Below are 18861 nucleotides of genomic sequence, written 5' to 3' on the forward strand. Positions count from 1 at the left end.
TTGCTAACAGGACCACACTATTAACAGGACAGCGCTGCTAACAGGACCGCGCTGCTAAAGAGAACATCACTGCTAACAGGACCAGTGTTCTTTTAGCACTACTTTTATTTGGCAGCACAACGGTTCAGTGGTTAGCACTGTTGCCTCACAGCAAGAAGGTCCTGTGTTCAATCCCCAGTTGGACCTGGGGTCTTTCCGTGTGGAGTTTGCATGTTCTTCTCGTGATTGCATGGGTTTTCTCCGGGTGCTCCGGTTTCCTCCCACAGACCAAAAACATGCATGTTAGGCTAATTGGTAACTCTAAATTGTCCCTAGGTGTGAGTGAGAGAGTGAATGGTTGTTTGTCTCGTTTGTCTCTATGTGGCCCTGTGATGGACTTGCGACCCGTCCAGGGTGTACCCCGCCCCTCGCCCAGTGATTGCTGGACATGGGCATTGGCGACCCCCGTGACCCAAAATGGAATAAGCGGGTAAAGAAGATGGATGGATGGATGGATGGATGGATGAAGTTTGGTTCTCCACAGGCTGTGAGGGTTTAAGATTAAATTGTGGTCTATAGTGAGACTAGGGCAGGTGGAAGAGAGCTCATAGAGGTGGAGGCATCTACAGAGAAGAGCCTGGGAAATTTAACAACTTTTGGAGCATTTGATCCTTTGATGTTTCTGCAAATAAATCTGTAGTTACGTGTAGAATTTTTTTATTTTTTTTTCCAGATAATTGATTTAATTCTTTTAGAACTCGTTGAACTTGAATCCTAACGTTTCTCGTCTTCTGCTCCAGTCCTCAGAGTGGAAGACTCAGGCTTCCCTGGCGCTGCTCAACCAAACTCAGAACGTCGTCATCGGCTCGGGTCTGCTGGCCGGCTCCCTGCTCTGCGCCTACTTCGTCACGGAGGGAAAGTTTCAGGTGCCGACGCCATTTTAACTCAAAATATTTCAACGTTCGTTTAACTTTTTTTTTTTTTAAATAAATCTTCTGATCCCAGGTTGGAGACTTTGTTCTCTTCGGCACCTACATCATCCAGCTGTACACCCCGCTCAACTGGTTTGGGACGTACTACAGGTAAGATGCTTTAAATTCAGCCAGCTGACTGCATCGCTCTAATGTTCCCTTTGTTTCCGCAGAATGATCCAGAACTCCTTCATTGACATGGAAAGCATGTTCAAACTTTTTGAGGAAGAGGAAGAGGTAGATTTGAAGCCGAAGAGTAATTTGGCTGTAATTTTTGTGTTGTGGGCGCATTTTTTTGAGGTTTTTTTTTTTTTCCATTTTCAGGTGAAGGATCACGTAAATGCAGGAAATCTGCAGTATAAACTGGGAAAAATAGAGTTCGAGAACGTTTTCTTCAGCTACACCAACGGGTTCGTTCACGTTTTAACAATTTAATCTGACTGTTTACGACTGATTTAGATGTGAACCGAATCTCGTTTCTTTTTTTTTTTTCCATTATCTTTTTGACCATCAGCACTTTGTCCAACTTAGGAACTTCAAGTCACTGTCCCAGTTATTTCAGGTGTACCTCAGGGTTCTGTTCTTGGTCCTCTGCTGTTTATCATTTATCTTCTTCCACTTTGTCTCATTTTTAGTAAATTTAGTATTAATTTTCACTACTATGCGGACGACACCCAGCTCTACTTCTCCACCAAGCCCAACACCACCCTTCCACCATCTTTCTTTTCAAACTGCCTCTGTGAAATTAATTTTTGGTTTAGTCAAAACTTTCTTAAACTGAACGCCAAGAAAGCAGAACTTCTCCTTGTTGGTACCAAGTCTACCTTATTCAAATGTAATTGTCTCACAATTAAAGTTGATGATTCCATAGTTTCTCCCTCCCCTACAGCTAAGAGTCTGGGTGTCATGCTCAGTAGCACTTAATCGTTTGAATCTCATGTCAGTAACATTACTCGGTCTACATATTTTCATATTTGAAACCTCAACCGTCTCGTTCATTTCTTACTCCCACCAGTACAGCCATCCTTATCAATGCTCTAGTCACATCTTGATTAGGTTACTGTAACTCCCTCCTCTCAGGTCTTCCTCTTAAAATTATCCATAAACTTCAGCTTGTCCAAAATACAGCTGCTCGGATCATCACCAGAACTACTTCGAAGGAACACATCATCCCTATCCTTAAACATTTTACTGGTTACTCATAAAATATTGCATCGACTTCAAGATCATTACATCCGCAATTCTGATTCTCTGTCCTCATTTACATCTAACCTTAAAACTCACTTTTTCCAAACTTGCTTATTCTGTTTAATGTCATTATGTATTCTACCATTACCCGTTTATTATCTACGTTTTATTGTCTTAATGTTTTTTATTTTTGTATTTCTTGTTCGGTGACCTTGAGTGGTTTGAAAGGCGCCTTCAAATAAAATGTGTCCTTATTAATTTACAGCAAAGAGATCCTCAGGGACGTTTCCTTCACCGTTCTCCCGGGACAAACTGTTGCGCTGGTACGACGGATTTTAAATCGAGGGATTCTCGTTGCTCTCTGTGTACTTTGTCACCGTGCTGCTGTTACTATTTTCAGGTCGGACCATCGGGTTCGGGGAAGAGCACCATCATTCGGCTGCTTTTCCGCTTCTACGATGTTCAGGGCGGCTGCGTTCGCATCGATGACCAGGATATCTCAAAGGTAACGGTTCTCAGGATCACATGACTGACTGACTTAAAGCTGGCCGTAGCAGCCATCTTGATTATGTCGACTCAGAAAGATGCACTGGTCGCTGTCCAGTGGTTCACGAGATATTCTGCTAACAGATGCTTCGATGTCGTTCTGCAGGTGAAGCAGTCCTCGCTGCGAGCGCACATCGGTGTGGTTCCTCAGGACACCGTCCTCTTCAACGACATCATCCGGGAAAACATTCGCTACGGTCGCAACACCGCCACCGACCAGGAGGTGGAGGAGGCCGCTGTGGCAGCGGACATACACGATAAGATCGCCACGTTCCCTGAAGGTAGTGCCGTCTGTCGAGCGTTGCAGCCGAAGAGTTTGAGTTTATTCTTACCGTCGGTATCTGGCAGGTTATGATACGCAAGTGGGCGAACGAGGTCTGAAGCTGAGCGGAGGGGAGAAGCAGAGGGTCGCCATCGCCAGAACAATCCTCAAAGCACCTCAGATCATTCTGCTGGACGAGGTATCGGCCTGAACACGGGGGTGAGGGGGTGTACAGGTGCTGGTCATAAAATTAGAACATGAGCAAAAGTGGATTTATTTCAGTAATTCCAGGTGCCACACTCTAATCAGAAAATTAACTCAAAACACCTGCAAAACCCTTTAAATGGTCTCAGTCTAGTTCTGTAGGCTACACAATCATGGGGAAGACTGCTGACTTGACAGTTGTCCAAAATACAACCATTGACACCTTGCACAAGGAGGACAAGACACAAAAGGTCATTGCTAAAGAGGCTGGCTGTTCATAGAGCTCTGTGTCCAAGCCCATTAACAGAGAGGTGAAGGGAAGGAAACGATGTGGTAGAAAAAAGTGTACAAGCAATTGGGATAACCGCATCCCAGAGAGGATGGTGAAACAAAACCCATTCCAAAATGTCGAGGAGATTCACAAAGAGTGGACTGCAGCTGGAGTCGGTGCTTCAAAAACCACCACGCACAGACATATGCAAGACATGGGTTTCAGCTGTCGCATTCCTTGTGTCAAGCCACTCTTGAACAAGAGACAGCGTCAGAAGCGTCTCGCCTGGGACTGCTGCTGAGTGGTCCAAAGTTATGTTCACTGATGAAAGTAAATTTTGAACTTCCTTTGGAAATCAAGGTCCCAGAGTCTGGAGGAAGAGAGGAGAAGCACAGAATCCACGTTGCTTGAGGTCCAGTGTCAAGTTTACACAGTCAGTGATGGTTTGGGGGTGCCATGTCATCTGCTGGTGTTGGTCCACTGTGTTTCCTGAGGTCCAATGTCAACACAGCCGTCTACCAGGAAGTTTTAGAGACTTCCTGCTGCTGACCAACTTTATGGAGATGCAGATTTCATTTTCCAACAGGACTTGGCACCTGCGCACAGTGCCAAAGCTACCAGTACCTGGTTTAAGGACCATGGTATCCCTGTTCTTAATTGACCAGCAAACTCACCTGACCTTAACACCATAGAAAATCTATGAGTTACTGTGAAGAGGAAGATGTGATACACCAGACCCAACAATTCAGAAGAGCTGAAGGTCACTATCAGAACACCTGAGCAGTGACACAGACTGATGGACTCCATGCTACGCCGCAAAAGGAGCAATAACTAAGTACTGAGTGCTGCACATGTTCATACTTTTCATGTTCATACTTTTCAGTTGGCCAACATTTCTAAAAATCTTTTTTTTTTTATTGGTTTTAAGTAAAATTCTAATTTTCTGAGATACTGAATTTGGGTTTTCATTAGTTGTCAGTTATAATCATCAACATTAAAATAAATAATCATTTGAAATATATCAGTCTGTGTGTAATGAATGAATATAATATACAAGTTTCACTTTTTGAATGGAATTACTGAAACAAATCAACTTTTTCCTGATATTCTAACTTTATGACCAGCACCTGTATTCCTACGCTGCATTTCTTATTTTCTAACGGAGTTTCTCTTTAGGCGACGTCGGCTCTGGACACACAGACGGAGCGCAACATCCAGGCCTCGCTGGCTAAAATCTGCACCAACCGTACGACGGTCGTGGTCGCTCACAGGTAAAACCTCTCGCCGCCTCCTAACCTTGAAGTCTCGCTCTTTACTGACGGAGCCGTCTCGTTCTCGTCGCAGGCTGTCGACGATCATCGGCGCCGACCAGATTCTGGTCATCAGAGACGGGCGGGTCGCCGAACGAGGACGGTAAGCTCCGTTCCGAGTGTGGCGCGTCTTCCGCGAAGCGTCGAGTAAAACCAGAACCGTCTCCCTCGTTGCAGGCACGAGGAGCTGCTCCTCAAAAGAGGCCTGTACGCAGAGATGTGGATGAAGCAGCTGCAGCACCAAGACTCCGACTCCTCGTCCGACTCGGACTCCAAAGATCGCAAATCTGAGAAACTACAACCGCCGTCCGCCTCTTCAGCCCACCACCATCACTGATTGTGTTTACTGTTGGTGGGGGCGGGGTCTTTTTTACTCTCTTTTTCAAAACACTATTTACAAGTAAGCGAACACTTAGGAAGGTGAGAGCGTTATTTATTATTTTAGTTTTTGAGTTGATGTGCGGCGCCTTTAAACGGAGGAGGTTGTAACTGAAGTGATCAAAACACCCACTTCCTGTCTGAATTCTGATTCTAGTTACATTTTTGTTACTTTAGCGCAAAGATCAAAGAGAAAAGACGAGACCGTTTTGTCTTTGCTACGGCTGATTAGCTATGGAGGCCATCTTGAACTGTGCTCACGCCAACAGCGAAGATGCATCCGATGAATGAGTTTCATCGAAATCCGTCCGCTGAGAATATTTTGCTAACAGGCAGAGAAATGAACACTCGAACATGGACAAAAATATTGTGTTTTTTTTTTTTGTAGGTGTTTTGTACTCTAACTTGGAGAAGAAATTTTGGTCTCATTTGGATTTTTTTAATTATTATTATTATTTAGCATTTACTTCATATTGTCTGTGTGTAAATATGTGTCAGAACGGAACAATCGTTTCATTGTGCAGCTTTAAATAACCTAAAAATCAGCCTCTGTCATGTTTTGTTGCACTGAAAAGCTAATTATTAAATTCTTACTGATTATTGTATGAATACAAATGAGCCAGAGCAGTTAAGATCTTTGTTTTATTGTTTTTGTGGATTTTTTAAAAATTATTATTAGTTGTGTATAATTTCAATCACTAAGGTATATATGGGAATGTAATTTTGTCTGATAATTGTAATCTTACAAACGATATGAATTATCAAGAACTGGAACATAAAAAGTTATTTAAGTTGTATAAAGGCTTTAATTGACAACTTGTGTATCTGAAAATATATGTAACTATTTTTCATGTAGTTATAAATGGAATATTCTATAAATAGAATTGCAGCCCACATCGCCCCCTGCTGGCTCAGTGTGGTTATGTCCGAATAAGGAAGCGAGAGACGCTGACGTCACGGACTACCAGGTGTTGTGCTGGAAATGTTACCCGCCGTTCCTGTCGCAGGAAGCTGTCCAAAAGGGAGTTAATTTCATTAATGGTGTCGGTGTGTGACATGACTGACGGACGTGTTTTTCATTACTCTTACGAGAACTATTTTTTTTAGAATAAATTAATTTGTAATGCGTTTTTATGTCGGAATGTTTTAATTGTTGCACCCATCATGTTTTTGATATAATTTTTGTAGCGTCAACATATAACCTGGCAGTAAAGCGGAGTCGTCCGCATATTGTGTATATCATAATCAAATATATATATTTTTTATTAATAAAAATAAAAGTGGTTCCTTCGAGACGGGTGCGCTTCACAGTGTGGGGTACATTTTTTAGTACAACACCGGTCAGGGTGTGCCGCGACAAGCCGAGCAGAGGCAGGGGCGTCGGGTCAGGTGGACTTCTCACACACTTTTCTTGCGGACCGATGTTAAATCTACATTAAATATGGATTTCCAAGCTTTATTTAACGAAAATACGTTTCCGTTTTCGGACTTCCAGGAGTTCACGGTACGTTGGCGCGCTAAAGCCAAGCTAGGTCAACAAACTGCGTTAGCCAATGCTAAGCTAATTAGCTAGCTGAAAACCAGTTCCGGATGCGGTAGAGAAACAAAGTACAGGAATGTTTTAGACCGTGTTGAACGGAACTTTTGTCATTTTTAAATTTTAACACTAAACTTAGCCGTGAATGTGAAATATTGCTGCGTTTTGTAAGATGGGTGTAGTTCTTATGATGTCGGCTAGCTGTCTGAGCTAACTAGCGTTAGCTAATATAAAAAAACATGAAGCGAGTGGTTTTCCTGCTCTGAGGTTGCAAAGTTGAAGGAAAAGTCCTGAACGTTTTGTTTTGTTGAACTGTGTTCATTAGCTTTGGTCGAGATGTTTTTAGCTCAGCTTAGCTAGTATTTGCTTTAAAAACTAATGTCAGTGGTGGAACAAGTACTCAAAACACTGACTGTACTTAAGTAAAAGTACGAATAAACAGACAAAAATGTGCTCTAGTAAAAGTAGAAGTGCCACATTAACGTTTTTACTTAAGTGCAAGTAAGTACTTGCTTTTAAAAATACTTAAAGTATGTTATTTTAATGAGCAATGCTGCAGATAGTACATGTTTTTATTGTGACACAGTTCACACTTGGACTTGTGATTCTGTGCGTCAGAATTTCAGGGATGAGTTAAATGTTATTAAAATAAGAAAGAGGAATGATTATAAGCTTTGGAAGTTTTTATTTAACACAAAGCAATGTGTCATTTTAACTGCAGTAAACACTAAGTAAAAGGAATGTCTGATCATTTCAGCCCCAGTTTGTCGTCAACTCTAGTTAAAATACTGTCTAAACCTTGTAATGGGTCAATATTGAACAATATTTTAACTTCCTGACACTATTTTCAAAACTTGGACCCGAGCGTCGAGCCATTTGGAGACATCTCTCGTCTCCCAACATCCCATGAACCGATACGTTTTAACATCGCAGCAAGAATTTCTTGTTCAAGTTCAGGAGAAGTTTGTTTTCCGAGTCCAGTCCGTCTCTTTTCGTCCTGCTGAGCTGAAGGCAGGTCTAACGTTACCCGCTCACTTCGCAGTGATTCAGTGGACCAGCTTCCCTCTCACCATTGGTTACTTAAAAACTAACGAACAAATAAACAAAATGCAACGCATTATAGAAATGTAGTAGAAAGTACAGATGATGTAAAATGTAGTGGAATAAAAGAAGTGCCCACGTTTAACTCCACTTAAGCAAAGCACAGATACATGAACAATTTACTCAAGTACTGTATCTCACCACTGACTGTTAGCTGAATGTTGCAGCTTCTTCCTGGACACCAAAAACTGACTGAACGAGTGAGGAAAAGACTTTATTACGGCCTGGACCCAGACGTCTCTTTAGATGGCCTTTCCTGCCCTGTTACAGGTCAGTTAATCCCCTGGCTTAAGTCAACTTAAGGTCATTTAGGTGTTTGTCTGGTTATAAGTCGTTTTTAGCAGAATTCCAGCTCATTTAAGTTTTTTTATTAGTGTGTAAGAGGTTCTGGCACATTCTGAGCATCCTTGAGCTTACATGTTGACTTTTGTGCTTGCTGGGATTTCAGATATCGCTGTGGAAATCCTCCAGAAGTCCGCCCCAAGCCCGATACGGAAACTCCAGAAGAAGTATGCTGCTCGCGTTGCAAGGTTTGTCCCGTCTTCCAGCGTCTGTGAACCCGAATGACATCCGGATGCCGAGCTCTCACTCTTGTACTTAAAGCCTTTGTTGTTTCTGGTTCAGGGAGGCTTGCATCTCTCCGTGCGCCATGATGCTGGCTTTGGTCTACATAGAACGGCTCCGACACAGAAACCCAGAATACCTGCAGAAGATCTCCTCGTCTGACCTTTTCCTGATCTCAATGGTGAACCGAGCCGCTAAAACGTTTCTTGATCAGCGCGACGTATTTCTGGGGGTTAACCGAGTAACTACATCTTGTTCAGATGGTTGCCAGCAAGTATCTGTACGACGAAGGCGAGGAGGAAGAGGTTTTCAACGACGAGTGGGGAGCAGCCGGGAAACTGGACGTGCAAACCGTCAACAACCTGGAGATGAATTTCTTGAACGCCCTTGTAAGTGGCACTCCGTGTGCGCTTGTGTTAATCGGTTTTGGTTGTTGCTCACGACCCTCGTGTTGCGTCATTTCAAGGAGTGGAGCCTCTTCACGGAGCCGAAAGACTTCTTCGACACGCTGAGCCAGCTGGAAACCAGGTGTGTGTTTTTAAAGAGTATTTAAAACTCGTAGAAGTTTGTTAAACATCAAATATCTGGGGGATATTTCTGATTCTGGCTTGTTTTGTGTTTTTTAGCATCGCGGAACGTCAGGGGATGAAACGAGGGTGGTTCACGTACACCGACCTGTGTGTGCTGCTGGAGCAGTCCGCATGGAGTCACGCCCTGACCGCTGTCTATCAGCACTTTACAAAGGTAAGCAAACAGGAACTGTGCATGTACGTGCACAGTAAATCTCCTCTCAGATGCAGGAATGCAACTTTTCGTGGCTGTTTTCATGTTTCAGGTCAATTAAAACCAGACAATCTACAGGTGCTGGTCATAAAATTAGAATATCATGAAAAAGTTGATTTATTTCAGTAATTCCATTCAAAAAGTGAAACTTCTATATTATATTAATTCATTACACACAGACTGATATATTTTAAATGTTTATTTATTTTAATGTTGATGATTATAACTGACAACTAATGAAAACCTCAAATTCAGTATCTCAGAAAATTAGAATATTGTGAAAAGGTTCAATACTGAAGACACCTGGTGCCACACTCTAATCAGCTAATTAACTCAAAACACCTGCAAAGGCCTTTAAATGGTCTCAGTCTAGTTCTGTAGCTACACAATCATGAGGAAGACTGCTGACTTGACAGTTGTCCACAAGACGACCATTGACACCTTGCACAAGGAGGACAAGACACAAAATGTCATTGCTAAAGAGGCTGGCTGTTCATAGAGCTCTGTGTCCAAGCACATTAACAGAGAGGTGATGGGAAGGAAACGATGTGGTAGAAAAAAATGTATACATACAACAGGGATAACTGCACCCTGGAGAGGATGGTGAAACAAAACCCATTCCAAAATGTGGGGGAGATTAACAAAGAGTGGACTGCAGCTGGAGTCGGTACTTCAAGAACCACCACGCACAGACGTATGCAAGACATGGATTTCAGCTGTCGCATTCCTTGTGTCACTCTTGAACAAGAGACAGCGTCAGAAGCGTCTCACCTGGAACTGCTGCTGAGTGGTCCAAAGTTATGTTCTCTGATGAAAGTACATTTTGCATTTCTTTTGGAAATCAAGGTCCCAGAGTCTGGAGGAAGAGAGGAGAAGCACAGAGTCCACGTTGCTTGAGGTCCAGTGTCAAGTTTCCACAGTCAGTGATGGTTTGGGGGTGCCATGTCATCTGCTGGTGTTGGTCCACTGTGTTTTCTGAAGTCCAAGGTCAATGCAGCCGTCTACCAGGAAGTTTTAGAGACTTCATGCTTCCTGCTGCTGACCAACTTTATGGAGATTCAGATTTCATTTTCCAGCAGGACTTGTCACCTGCACACAGTGCCAAAGCTACCAGTACCTGGTTTAAGGACCATGGTATCCTTGTTCTTAATTGGTCAGCAAACTCACCTGACCTTAACCCCATAGAAAATCTATGAAGTATTGTGAAGAGGAAGATGTGATACACGAGACCCAACAATTCAGAAGAGCTGAAGGCCACTATCAGAACACCTGAGCAGTGACACAGACTGATGGACTCCATGCCACGCCGCAAAACGAGCAACAACTAAGTACTGAGTGCTGCACATGCTCATACTTTTCAGTTGTTCAACATTTCTAAAAATCTTTTTTTTTAATTGGTCTTCAGTAATATTCTAATTTTCTGAGATACTGAATTTGGGGTTTTCATTAGTTGTCAGTTATAATCATCAACATTAAAAGAAATAAACATTTGAAATAGTCTGTGTGTAATGAATGAATATAATATACAAGTTTCACTTTTTGAATGGAATTACTGATATAAATCAACTTTTTCATGATATTCTAACTTTATGACCAGCACCTGTACAGTAAAGACCAAAGTAATTAACAAATAATGAAACTCTTTGTTTCGTCTCAGGTTTCCTGTCTGCTCGGCCTGGTTTATCTAACGAGCGTAGCCGGCCTCATCGCCACCAGTGCTGTGCTGCACCAGCTCAGTCTCTCCAGGAGCAGCCAGTCCCTTCTCCTTCCCTCGCACGAGACCAGTTCCCCTCCCATCCACACATCGGGTCCAGAAGCCCCCGCTGCAGCCTGCTGTCTTCTGGCCAATGAGAGTCTGAGCGGTCAGGCCGGCTCTCTGGAACCTGGACAGAGTTCCCCGTCAGTGTCTGCGCACACGTCTGTTCCGTCTTCCCTTCTTGCTTCGGTGATTCGCGTACATCCTGACGTGGGAACTCCTCAGTCCCGCTCTGCGTCCGCCGCCGTCCGCCCTGGCTGTGTTGCGACCCGTTCTCGTTTTCAGTGTCGGATTCAGAACGCCTCGTCACTTCCTGGTTACGGTCCCTTCAACAACCGCCTGCCGCTGCCCTCCAACCCTCTCGCGGCGGCAGAGCCGAGTCTGGACACTTCCTTCGGGCTGTTCCCGCCTCCAAACCTGCACCGTTGCCGTCCAGAGTTCCTGCTTCCTGTCAACAAATACCAAGCTCTGATCATGCCTGGCTAGGAACATCACTTTTTTTTTTTTTTTTGCTTCCATGGCACATATCGTCCTCGGGTCTTCTGTGGCTTCTCCAGACGTGACGGTGCAGAGAAGGTGGAGTTCTGTGGTGCAAAAGCAGAGATTAATACGTTTTATTTTCACTCCACGTGACTTTAATATGCAGAGATTACACGTTTTATTTAGCGTCAGCGAAACGATTAAACTTATCGAAGTGTCTGGTTTACATCTTTAGTGTTGGATTTAAGTTTTAAACATAAAAGCTGGTTGAATGAAGGTTAAACATAAATCGAGAGCTTTACGATGTTTGGTGACAAAATGTTACATTCTTAAAATACTTTTCCTGCATGATGCATTTCAAGCTGTTCGTAAGCTGCGTTTTTTTTTTTTTTTTGTTCATCTGAAATTTGCGCACTGATGCTTTTTCATCACAATACGCCACTTCTCTCGTTTCTTTGTCGCCATTTATGCAAACACCGGGGGGAGGGGGGGGGTGTCGTATATATTTTTTACATTACACATCAAAGCTAATGACTCCCAAGTATTTGAATTTGATACACTTTAAAGCACAAAGAACTTTAATTTTGTACGTGGTGTAAAACGTGTAGGAAAATAAATAAATGCTTTTCTTTAAAGACTTTGTTTGTAATTTATAGAAACTTTGTGTCTTTAGAGCAGAATTTGTCCGCTGATGTAAAAAAAAGATGAACTTTGTTCCGTTGATCTGCTGCCTGAAAGTTTCTTTAAACGACTGCTGGCGTTTCAAAGAGCAGAAGGTTTTGGCAGAAGACCAGCGCCCCCCCCCCCCCCACCAGTTTGACATACCGCTCGGAGAGATCCTAATATAGACCCGACTGCTTCGTAGAACTGGGCGACGAAACCCGACGATCCTCTTCGCTCCGAGGCCGACTCTTGAACGTTTGCACGAGTCGATGGAGCCACGTGTCTCACAGGTGAAATGAAACCTCCAGGAGGGAGGAGACGACTTCCTTTAGGCACGGTTTGATCTGAGACGTATTTTGGTCCGTTGTGAAAATGTGAACGGGGCAACGTTTTATTTCCAGGTGACGTGTTCCCACAACAAACTGCGGACGCAACAGAGAGGTACGTTCATGAACAATTGGAGCCTTTCCTTCAAAGTATTTGCTTTTTATGGTCAGCCGTTTTCCAGGTGGACTGATTATACATCCGTCTGAAGTTCTAAAAAGCTTGAATTGAAGGTGGGTTTTCTGTAAACCTTGTAAGAAATCTTCTCGGTGGTGATCATGATCGACTGCAGCTGGTAGGTTATTTGGCAGCACTCAGACTAATCGATACTCCTCAGTGACTCTCGGAAAGATGGGTATGTTAAGGAATACCAGGAATCACCCAGGCTCCAAATTTAAGGTCATGGTCCTCAGTCGGAAATTGGTGTATTGTTCTCCAGGTAGAGGGTGAGGTTCTGCCTCAAGTGGAGGAGTTCAAGTATCTTGAGGTTTTGTTCACAAGTGGGGGGGGGGGATGGAGAGAGAGATTGACAGATGGATTGGTGCCGTGTCTGCAGGATTGTGGACTCTGTGGGGAAGCTGCGCTGTAGGGCGAAGCTGTTTACCGGTTGGTCTACATTCCTACCCTCGCCTATGGTCACGAACTCTGGGTAGTGACTGAAAGAATGAGATTGTGGATACAGGCGGTTGAAATGTTTCTTCTGCATCGTAGCTGGACTAGAGACTGGTTGAGAAGTTCAGTTATCAGGGAGAGACTCTGTAGAACCGCTGCTCCTCCACATCTAGAGGAGCCAGTTGTGGTTGGGACATCTGGTAATGATGCTTCCTGGACGCCACCCTATTGAATCACCTCCCTATAGAGAGGAGATTCAGGCATGTCTGACTGGGAGGAGACCCTGGGGAAGATCCAGGATACACTGGCGAGACTTATGTCTCTTGGTTGGCCTGGGAACACCTTGGGGTCCTCCCAGAAGAGGTGGCTGGACTCTCTGCTCAAGCTGCTGCCCCCGAGACTTCAGAGCAAGTGAAAGATAATGCATGGATGGATGGCCTGGCTCGAGCCTTCCGGGAACTGGAATCTGCTGAAACACCAGCGTCCCCGTCCACTGGGATGCAAGTTTTGTGTGTCCATGGACTGGGAAGGTTCAGCTCCAGAAGCAAGGCCTTCATATTGTAGCATCATGCTAGTGCAAGGCACAAAGTGAGTGAAATGAGAAAATTCTTCCACTTGACCTCAAACCAATGGCTAGATGTTTGAAACATGGACATAGTTTGTTGTTCCAATACGTGTAGACCAATGACCCTGAACACATCAGAACTGATATCGGGTTGGTTAAAGTCCAACGTTGGGTTTGTGAAGTGGTCTTCCTTAAGTCCTGAGTACAAACTAGCTGTAAACTTGCTGCTTCATGTCAGCAAGCCAAACAGTTCAAACGAACTTTGCCAATTCTGACGGAAAGAGGTCAAATATCCAACCAGAACTATGCCAGGCGCTTGTTAATGGTTGCTACAAGCCATGCGGTCAAGGTGCAACTTGCTAAGAGCTGTCAACCAAATATGGATGTTTGAGCCTGCTAATAGTCTCGTCACAGACCAAAATGGTGGAGTAGGAGATCGCGTCTGTCCATGTGGGCATGATAGCATGAAAAATAAGTGAGGTACCAACTTCCATTTTGGTGTGTGGCTGCATCTAGGCGTAAGAAAGGTCACTATTAAAAACGGCCCACCCTGATCCTTTCTAGTTTTTATATTGCTTGAAAGTAAATGATTGGGGTGGCCGAAGATTAATCTATAGTGGCCAGTCACCAACGGTACCACTTTGCCATTGCTCCTGGTGATCAAAAGCTACAAACCAATTACTCAAACCCCTCAGTGATGGGGGACATCATTGTACCGCTTCTTCACTATTAATCCAGTCTTGTCCATGTATTTCTTGCTTTTAAAAACCATTAACTTTGAATGTTGTATAATCAGCCCACCCTGGAAATTGAGTGGCTCAAATGTCATTTTAAACCCAACTTTTGTTCGACACTAACGCCCATCATCATGAGTGCATGCAAACATCGTCAGTTGACCGGCTGCTGGGATTTCTCCTACAGAGGCTGATGCCACGGTCTACATGAATTTTATGAAAAGTCACAGCTGCTACGACGCCATTCCTATCAGCTGTAAACTGGTCATATTTGATACCACGCTACAAGTAAGGACGTACCGTAGACCTTGAATGGTGATACTGACCAAAAGCTCCTCAAAGTATATCTGAAAAGGATGGGATGAGATGTAAATAACCAGCCGTTTGCACATTCAATTCACAAATGTTACCTTCCTCTGTGCCTCTGAAGGTGAAAAAGGCCTTTTTTGCTCTGGTGGCCAACGGCCTGAGGGCTGCACCTCTTTGGGACAACAAGCTGCAGAGGTTTGTGGGTAAGACGTACATCACAGGTATGAATTTACGCTCTTGTTGTCCTAAAAGAACGGAGATTTAAACCACTTTTTGTCCCAGGTATGCTGACAATTACAGATTTTATCAACATCCTCCACTGCTATTACAAGTCGCCAATGGTGAGCATGAATGCAGAAAAGTTTACATTGCGTGATATAACCCTGTCTCACCCTAGAGATAGGATGAGAAGTTCATTTATCCGGGAGAGACTCAGAGTAGAACCGCTACTCCTCCACATCGAGAGGAGCCAGTTGAGGTGGTTCTGGCATCTGGTAATGCTCCCATGGCGCCTCCCTAGTGAGGTGCTTCGGGCATGTCCTACTGGGAGGAGACCCCGGAGAAGACCCAGGACACGCTGGAGAGACTATGTATCGGTTGGCCTGTGAACGCCTTGGAGTCCTCCCAGAAGAGCTGGAAGAGGTGGCCATGCTATGTCTGGACCTCCCTGCTCAAGCTGCTGCCCCCGCGACCTTACTTCAGAATAAGTGGAAGATAATGGATGGATGGATGAAGCTTCATTTTCTAGTTTTACAAAAGCACATTGTACATGATCCTGTTGGCTATATTGGGTTTGGTTAGTCTCACTCTGATGCTTTTTTTTTTTTTTACTTCATACATGTTAACTTGCTGTTTATTGTAATTATTTGACTCGTTACTTTTGGTATTTTTAACCCATTTCTGGTCATTTTCTTTCACTTCATGGTTTTTTGATCGGTTTGGTCTTAGTGCTGCTTATTTGATCTCTTTTTGTGGTTATTTATGGGACAGTTTAACGTTTTTTACCATCATTTTTTATTATTATACGCTCAATGAAAGATGGACATATTATGGTGTAGTCTTCATTCGTCTGTAAAATTTCTCTTGTCCAGATCATAACTTCTGAACCGCTCAAAATAAGTTAACAAAACTTTTAACACGTTTGTACCACCACCAGACAGGGTGTCACATGCCTTTTCATCACCCCAGCTCTAAAGTCAAGGACTCAAATCAAGGTCCAAGTCAAGTCAACTTTATTTATAAAACACAGTTAAAACAGCATCTATTCCCAAAGTGCTTAAGTCAATTAGACCAGGAGGTCATTGCTATAGGTTGCTGTATTGCTGTCTAGTAGTTTGTCAACGGGCGTAGGCAATTCTTAATATGAGAAAATATGAACATGTCCTTAAAAATGTACTTAAGCTTATATGGAAAACTTTCACACTGTTGCTTATTCTGCTAGACCACAGGAACAGAGATGTGTCTCATGAACTTGATTTTACTTTACCAGTTTTTGAATTTTGTGTTTTACCCACAAAAGGTCCGAATATACGGCCTGGAGAGCCACAAGATCGAAACATGGAGAGGTGATTCATTTCAAAGTAAATAATATGCACAAATGACACCAACTCTGTGCACAAATCCAAACCATTTTTGTGTGAGATCTTTATCTTCTGTCTAGATGTGTACTTACGTAATCCTAGTCAGTATCTCATCAGTATTTCCCCAGAGGCCAGGTGAGTGGAAGAATTAACGTACTGTTTGTGAGCTCAGTTTTCCCCTAAAATTATTAAATTGCTCTGGTATCTGTTCTCTTCCTACCGTAGCCTCTTCGATGCCATCTATTCTTTACTTAGACATAGAATCCACCGACTGCCTGTCATCGATCCAGAGTCTGGAAATGTCCTGCACATTCTGACCCACAAAAGAATCCTCAAGTTCCTCCATATTTTTGTGAGCTGGTTTTAACTTGTTGAATGTGAACACTACACAGCATATATGATATTCAGCTAATGTGTAGCGTTTGGATATTTTCTAGGGGACAAAGGTTCCCAAGCCGGCATATATCCAGAAGCAGATCCAGGAGCTGGGAATAGGAACATTCAGGAACATCGCCACAATCCAGCAGACGGCATCACTTTATGATGCTCTCTCTATATTTGTGGAGAGGCGGGTGTCAGCTCTTCCAGTGGTGGATGAACAAGGTATTCTTGTTTCTTTTTTTTTTTTTTTATCAGCAAAGCTGATTTTTTTATCATCCAATGTTTTTTTTTTTTCCCCCTCAGGCAAAGTGGTGGCACTGTACTCAAGATTTGATGTTATTGTGAGTACACTTTTATACTATTTACAAATACAATTATAAAATTACCCATGCTCTTTTAGAGTCATAAGATTCAAACCTTTTCTGGGCTATCCAGGATTAATGTCAGACAGGAAAATAAAAGGGGACTGAGGACTCATCCCTGAGTTACACCACAATTCAAATCAACCATGGAGAACATTAAAAGTGATAGAAAAGATTCTATATCAAGTACGAGCATAGAAATATTAAGACTGAGTCCTTAATACCGACACATGACTCAGTGGTTTGCAATTTATTTTAGTTTTTGACCAACAAAATTAAAATCAGCATGACTTGGGACCCCAACTATTGCTGGTTTAGGCGTGCAACCATTGCTCACAAAGAGCCTTGTTAACTATTTTATAAAGTTCTATCCATCATTGTAACAGTTAGGGCTAAATATAACATTCAGTAGAGTAAATTAGAGTAAATTAGTAGAGTAAAAGTAAATTCAGTTGGCGTTTTTTTCCTCACTCGCTCTCGTGCAAGGCGGATGCCTTTTATTCGCTCTTCCGTCCTCTTCCTGCCTTTTTGCTCTCTGTCTGTGTATTGGAGCTCCTATTTACACATCTTCCGAAACGAAAACTACTGTCATGGATCTGGTCAACTGGACTGTCAACGCAATCAATAAAATCTTTTCAACAAAGCGACGGGGTCCTGGAGAGCCCTCATGCCCCGCTGAGACGCATGCAGCAGGATACGTCATGGATCCGTGGGGAGTTTGGGAGCTGATGTGCCTTTCCGTTTTCTCAGGAGGACACCGAAGATGTTTATATAATTGGAACCATGATAGCAGGGTTTCTGCTTTTTGGCATCAGCAGATTCCTATTTTATCGGCTATTGAAGAAGACGGCGGCAGCAGTTTCAGCCACGGCAAAATTGCCGAGTCCGTGTGAAGGTTTGGTTCGTGCTTCTAGTACTCAAAATCAGCTGATTTATGAGCTAAACCTTAAGATGGAAGCGATTTGTGAGAATCACAGGCCACCTGCGGCTTCTGGTACTCGCCAGCATGTTGGAGACGACCTTGGAAGGGGTTCATAAGCACGGACCAGTGCAATGCCTACAAATTTGGCCATTTTGGATAGAAAGTACCAACAGGACTCAAGGTTGACAAGAAAAAAAAACAGTCTGCCTGAAAAAATCAATTGTGGCTTATCTGAATCTGCCGTTTGACCTCGAACGATAACTTCTGTGAAGGCTTATCAGAGCTGTAGCGGCTGACACCAACATCTTGTTAGGACTATGGACTATCTAGAAGTGCTTCATGGACAAATCTTACTGTCTTGTCGTCAAATGCATATGTAATGTGTGTATAAATGTGCTTGCTGGTAGTTTTTTGATGTCTTAAGTCCTGATAAGGACAAGATGTGAAGAGATCTTTTTTATAATACCACTATCTTATCCTCATGGCCTTTTCCCCTTTTCTATCTAAAATGTATTCTGAAAAAAGGATAAGGAGCCGTGCTCTCAGGAGCAGCAGCAACGCGCACTTCACCCATCTTTTGGACGACCGTACGAACATAATCTCACTGTATTTCGGTACAATGATAATAAAGCTTATTCTGATTAAAAGGTGGTGTCTAAGTCCTGAAGAACTAAAACTGTCTCCTCTACCAGCACGCAGTCACATCAACAAGACAGTCATTATCCTTCCACGCTCCAGTGTTGTTTGCTGACTTTGTAGAAATTGTGTTTGTTCCCTGTCAGAATCTGGCAGCCCAGAAAACCTACAACAATCTGGACATGACGATGCAAGAAGCCATTCGGACGCGCACATGTTACGTTGAAGGTGTGATCACCTGCTACCCTGACGAAACGTTAGACGTGATTTTAGAACGGATAGTCAAAGCCGAGGTTGGTGTTTTTTTGGTGTTGGTGTTTTAAATTTATTTACACAAGAGGTCAAATTTAAAAGAGATCACTCGTTTTCTTTTGCCATCCAGGTCCATCGGCTGGTTCTGGTGAACAGGGCTGGCGTGGTAAAGGGTATCATCTCGCTGTCGG

At 43.3% G+C, this 18861-nt stretch overlaps 2 protein-coding genes across 2 annotated transcripts in view; both read left to right on the forward strand.

Moving 5' to 3' along the window:
• The window catches only part of abcb6a (ATP-binding cassette, sub-family B (MDR/TAP), member 6a), a 13456-nt gene extending 7936 nt beyond the window's left edge, over positions 1–5520 (forward strand). Inside the window, exons 10-20 of the mRNA XM_037696510.1 lie at positions 780–905; positions 985–1061; positions 1124–1187; positions 1275–1360; positions 2404–2461; positions 2539–2643; positions 2791–2965; positions 3033–3145; positions 4598–4692; positions 4766–4834; positions 4909–5520. Of these exons, the coding sequence (XP_037552438.1) occupies positions 780–905; positions 985–1061; positions 1124–1187; positions 1275–1360; positions 2404–2461; positions 2539–2643; positions 2791–2965; positions 3033–3145; positions 4598–4692; positions 4766–4834; positions 4909–5068 (1128 nt within the window). The 3' untranslated portion in view covers positions 5069–5520. The remainder of the gene's footprint in view (positions 1–779; positions 906–984; positions 1062–1123; positions 1188–1274; positions 1361–2403; positions 2462–2538; positions 2644–2790; positions 2966–3032; positions 3146–4597; positions 4693–4765; positions 4835–4908) is intronic.
• A 909-nt stretch (positions 5521–6429) lies between these two features.
• Positions 6430–11899, forward strand: cnppd1 (cyclin Pas1/PHO80 domain containing 1). Its single transcript, XM_037696707.1, has 8 exons — positions 6430–6613; positions 7915–8017; positions 8196–8277; positions 8372–8492; positions 8572–8700; positions 8778–8839; positions 8938–9055; positions 10752–11899. The coding sequence occupies exons 1-8, from the start codon at positions 6551–6553 to the stop codon at positions 11334–11336; spliced, it is 1263 nt and encodes a 420-aa protein (XP_037552635.1). The 5' UTR covers positions 6430–6550; the 3' UTR covers positions 11337–11899.
• Positions 11900–18861: the final 6962 nt, after the last annotated feature.

This window comes from Nematolebias whitei, chromosome 23 (assembly GCF_014905685.2).
Source record: "Nematolebias whitei isolate Nwh7 chromosome 23, NemWhi1, whole genome shotgun sequence".
Lineage (NCBI taxonomy): Eukaryota > Metazoa > Chordata > Actinopteri > Cyprinodontiformes > Rivulidae > Nematolebias > Nematolebias whitei.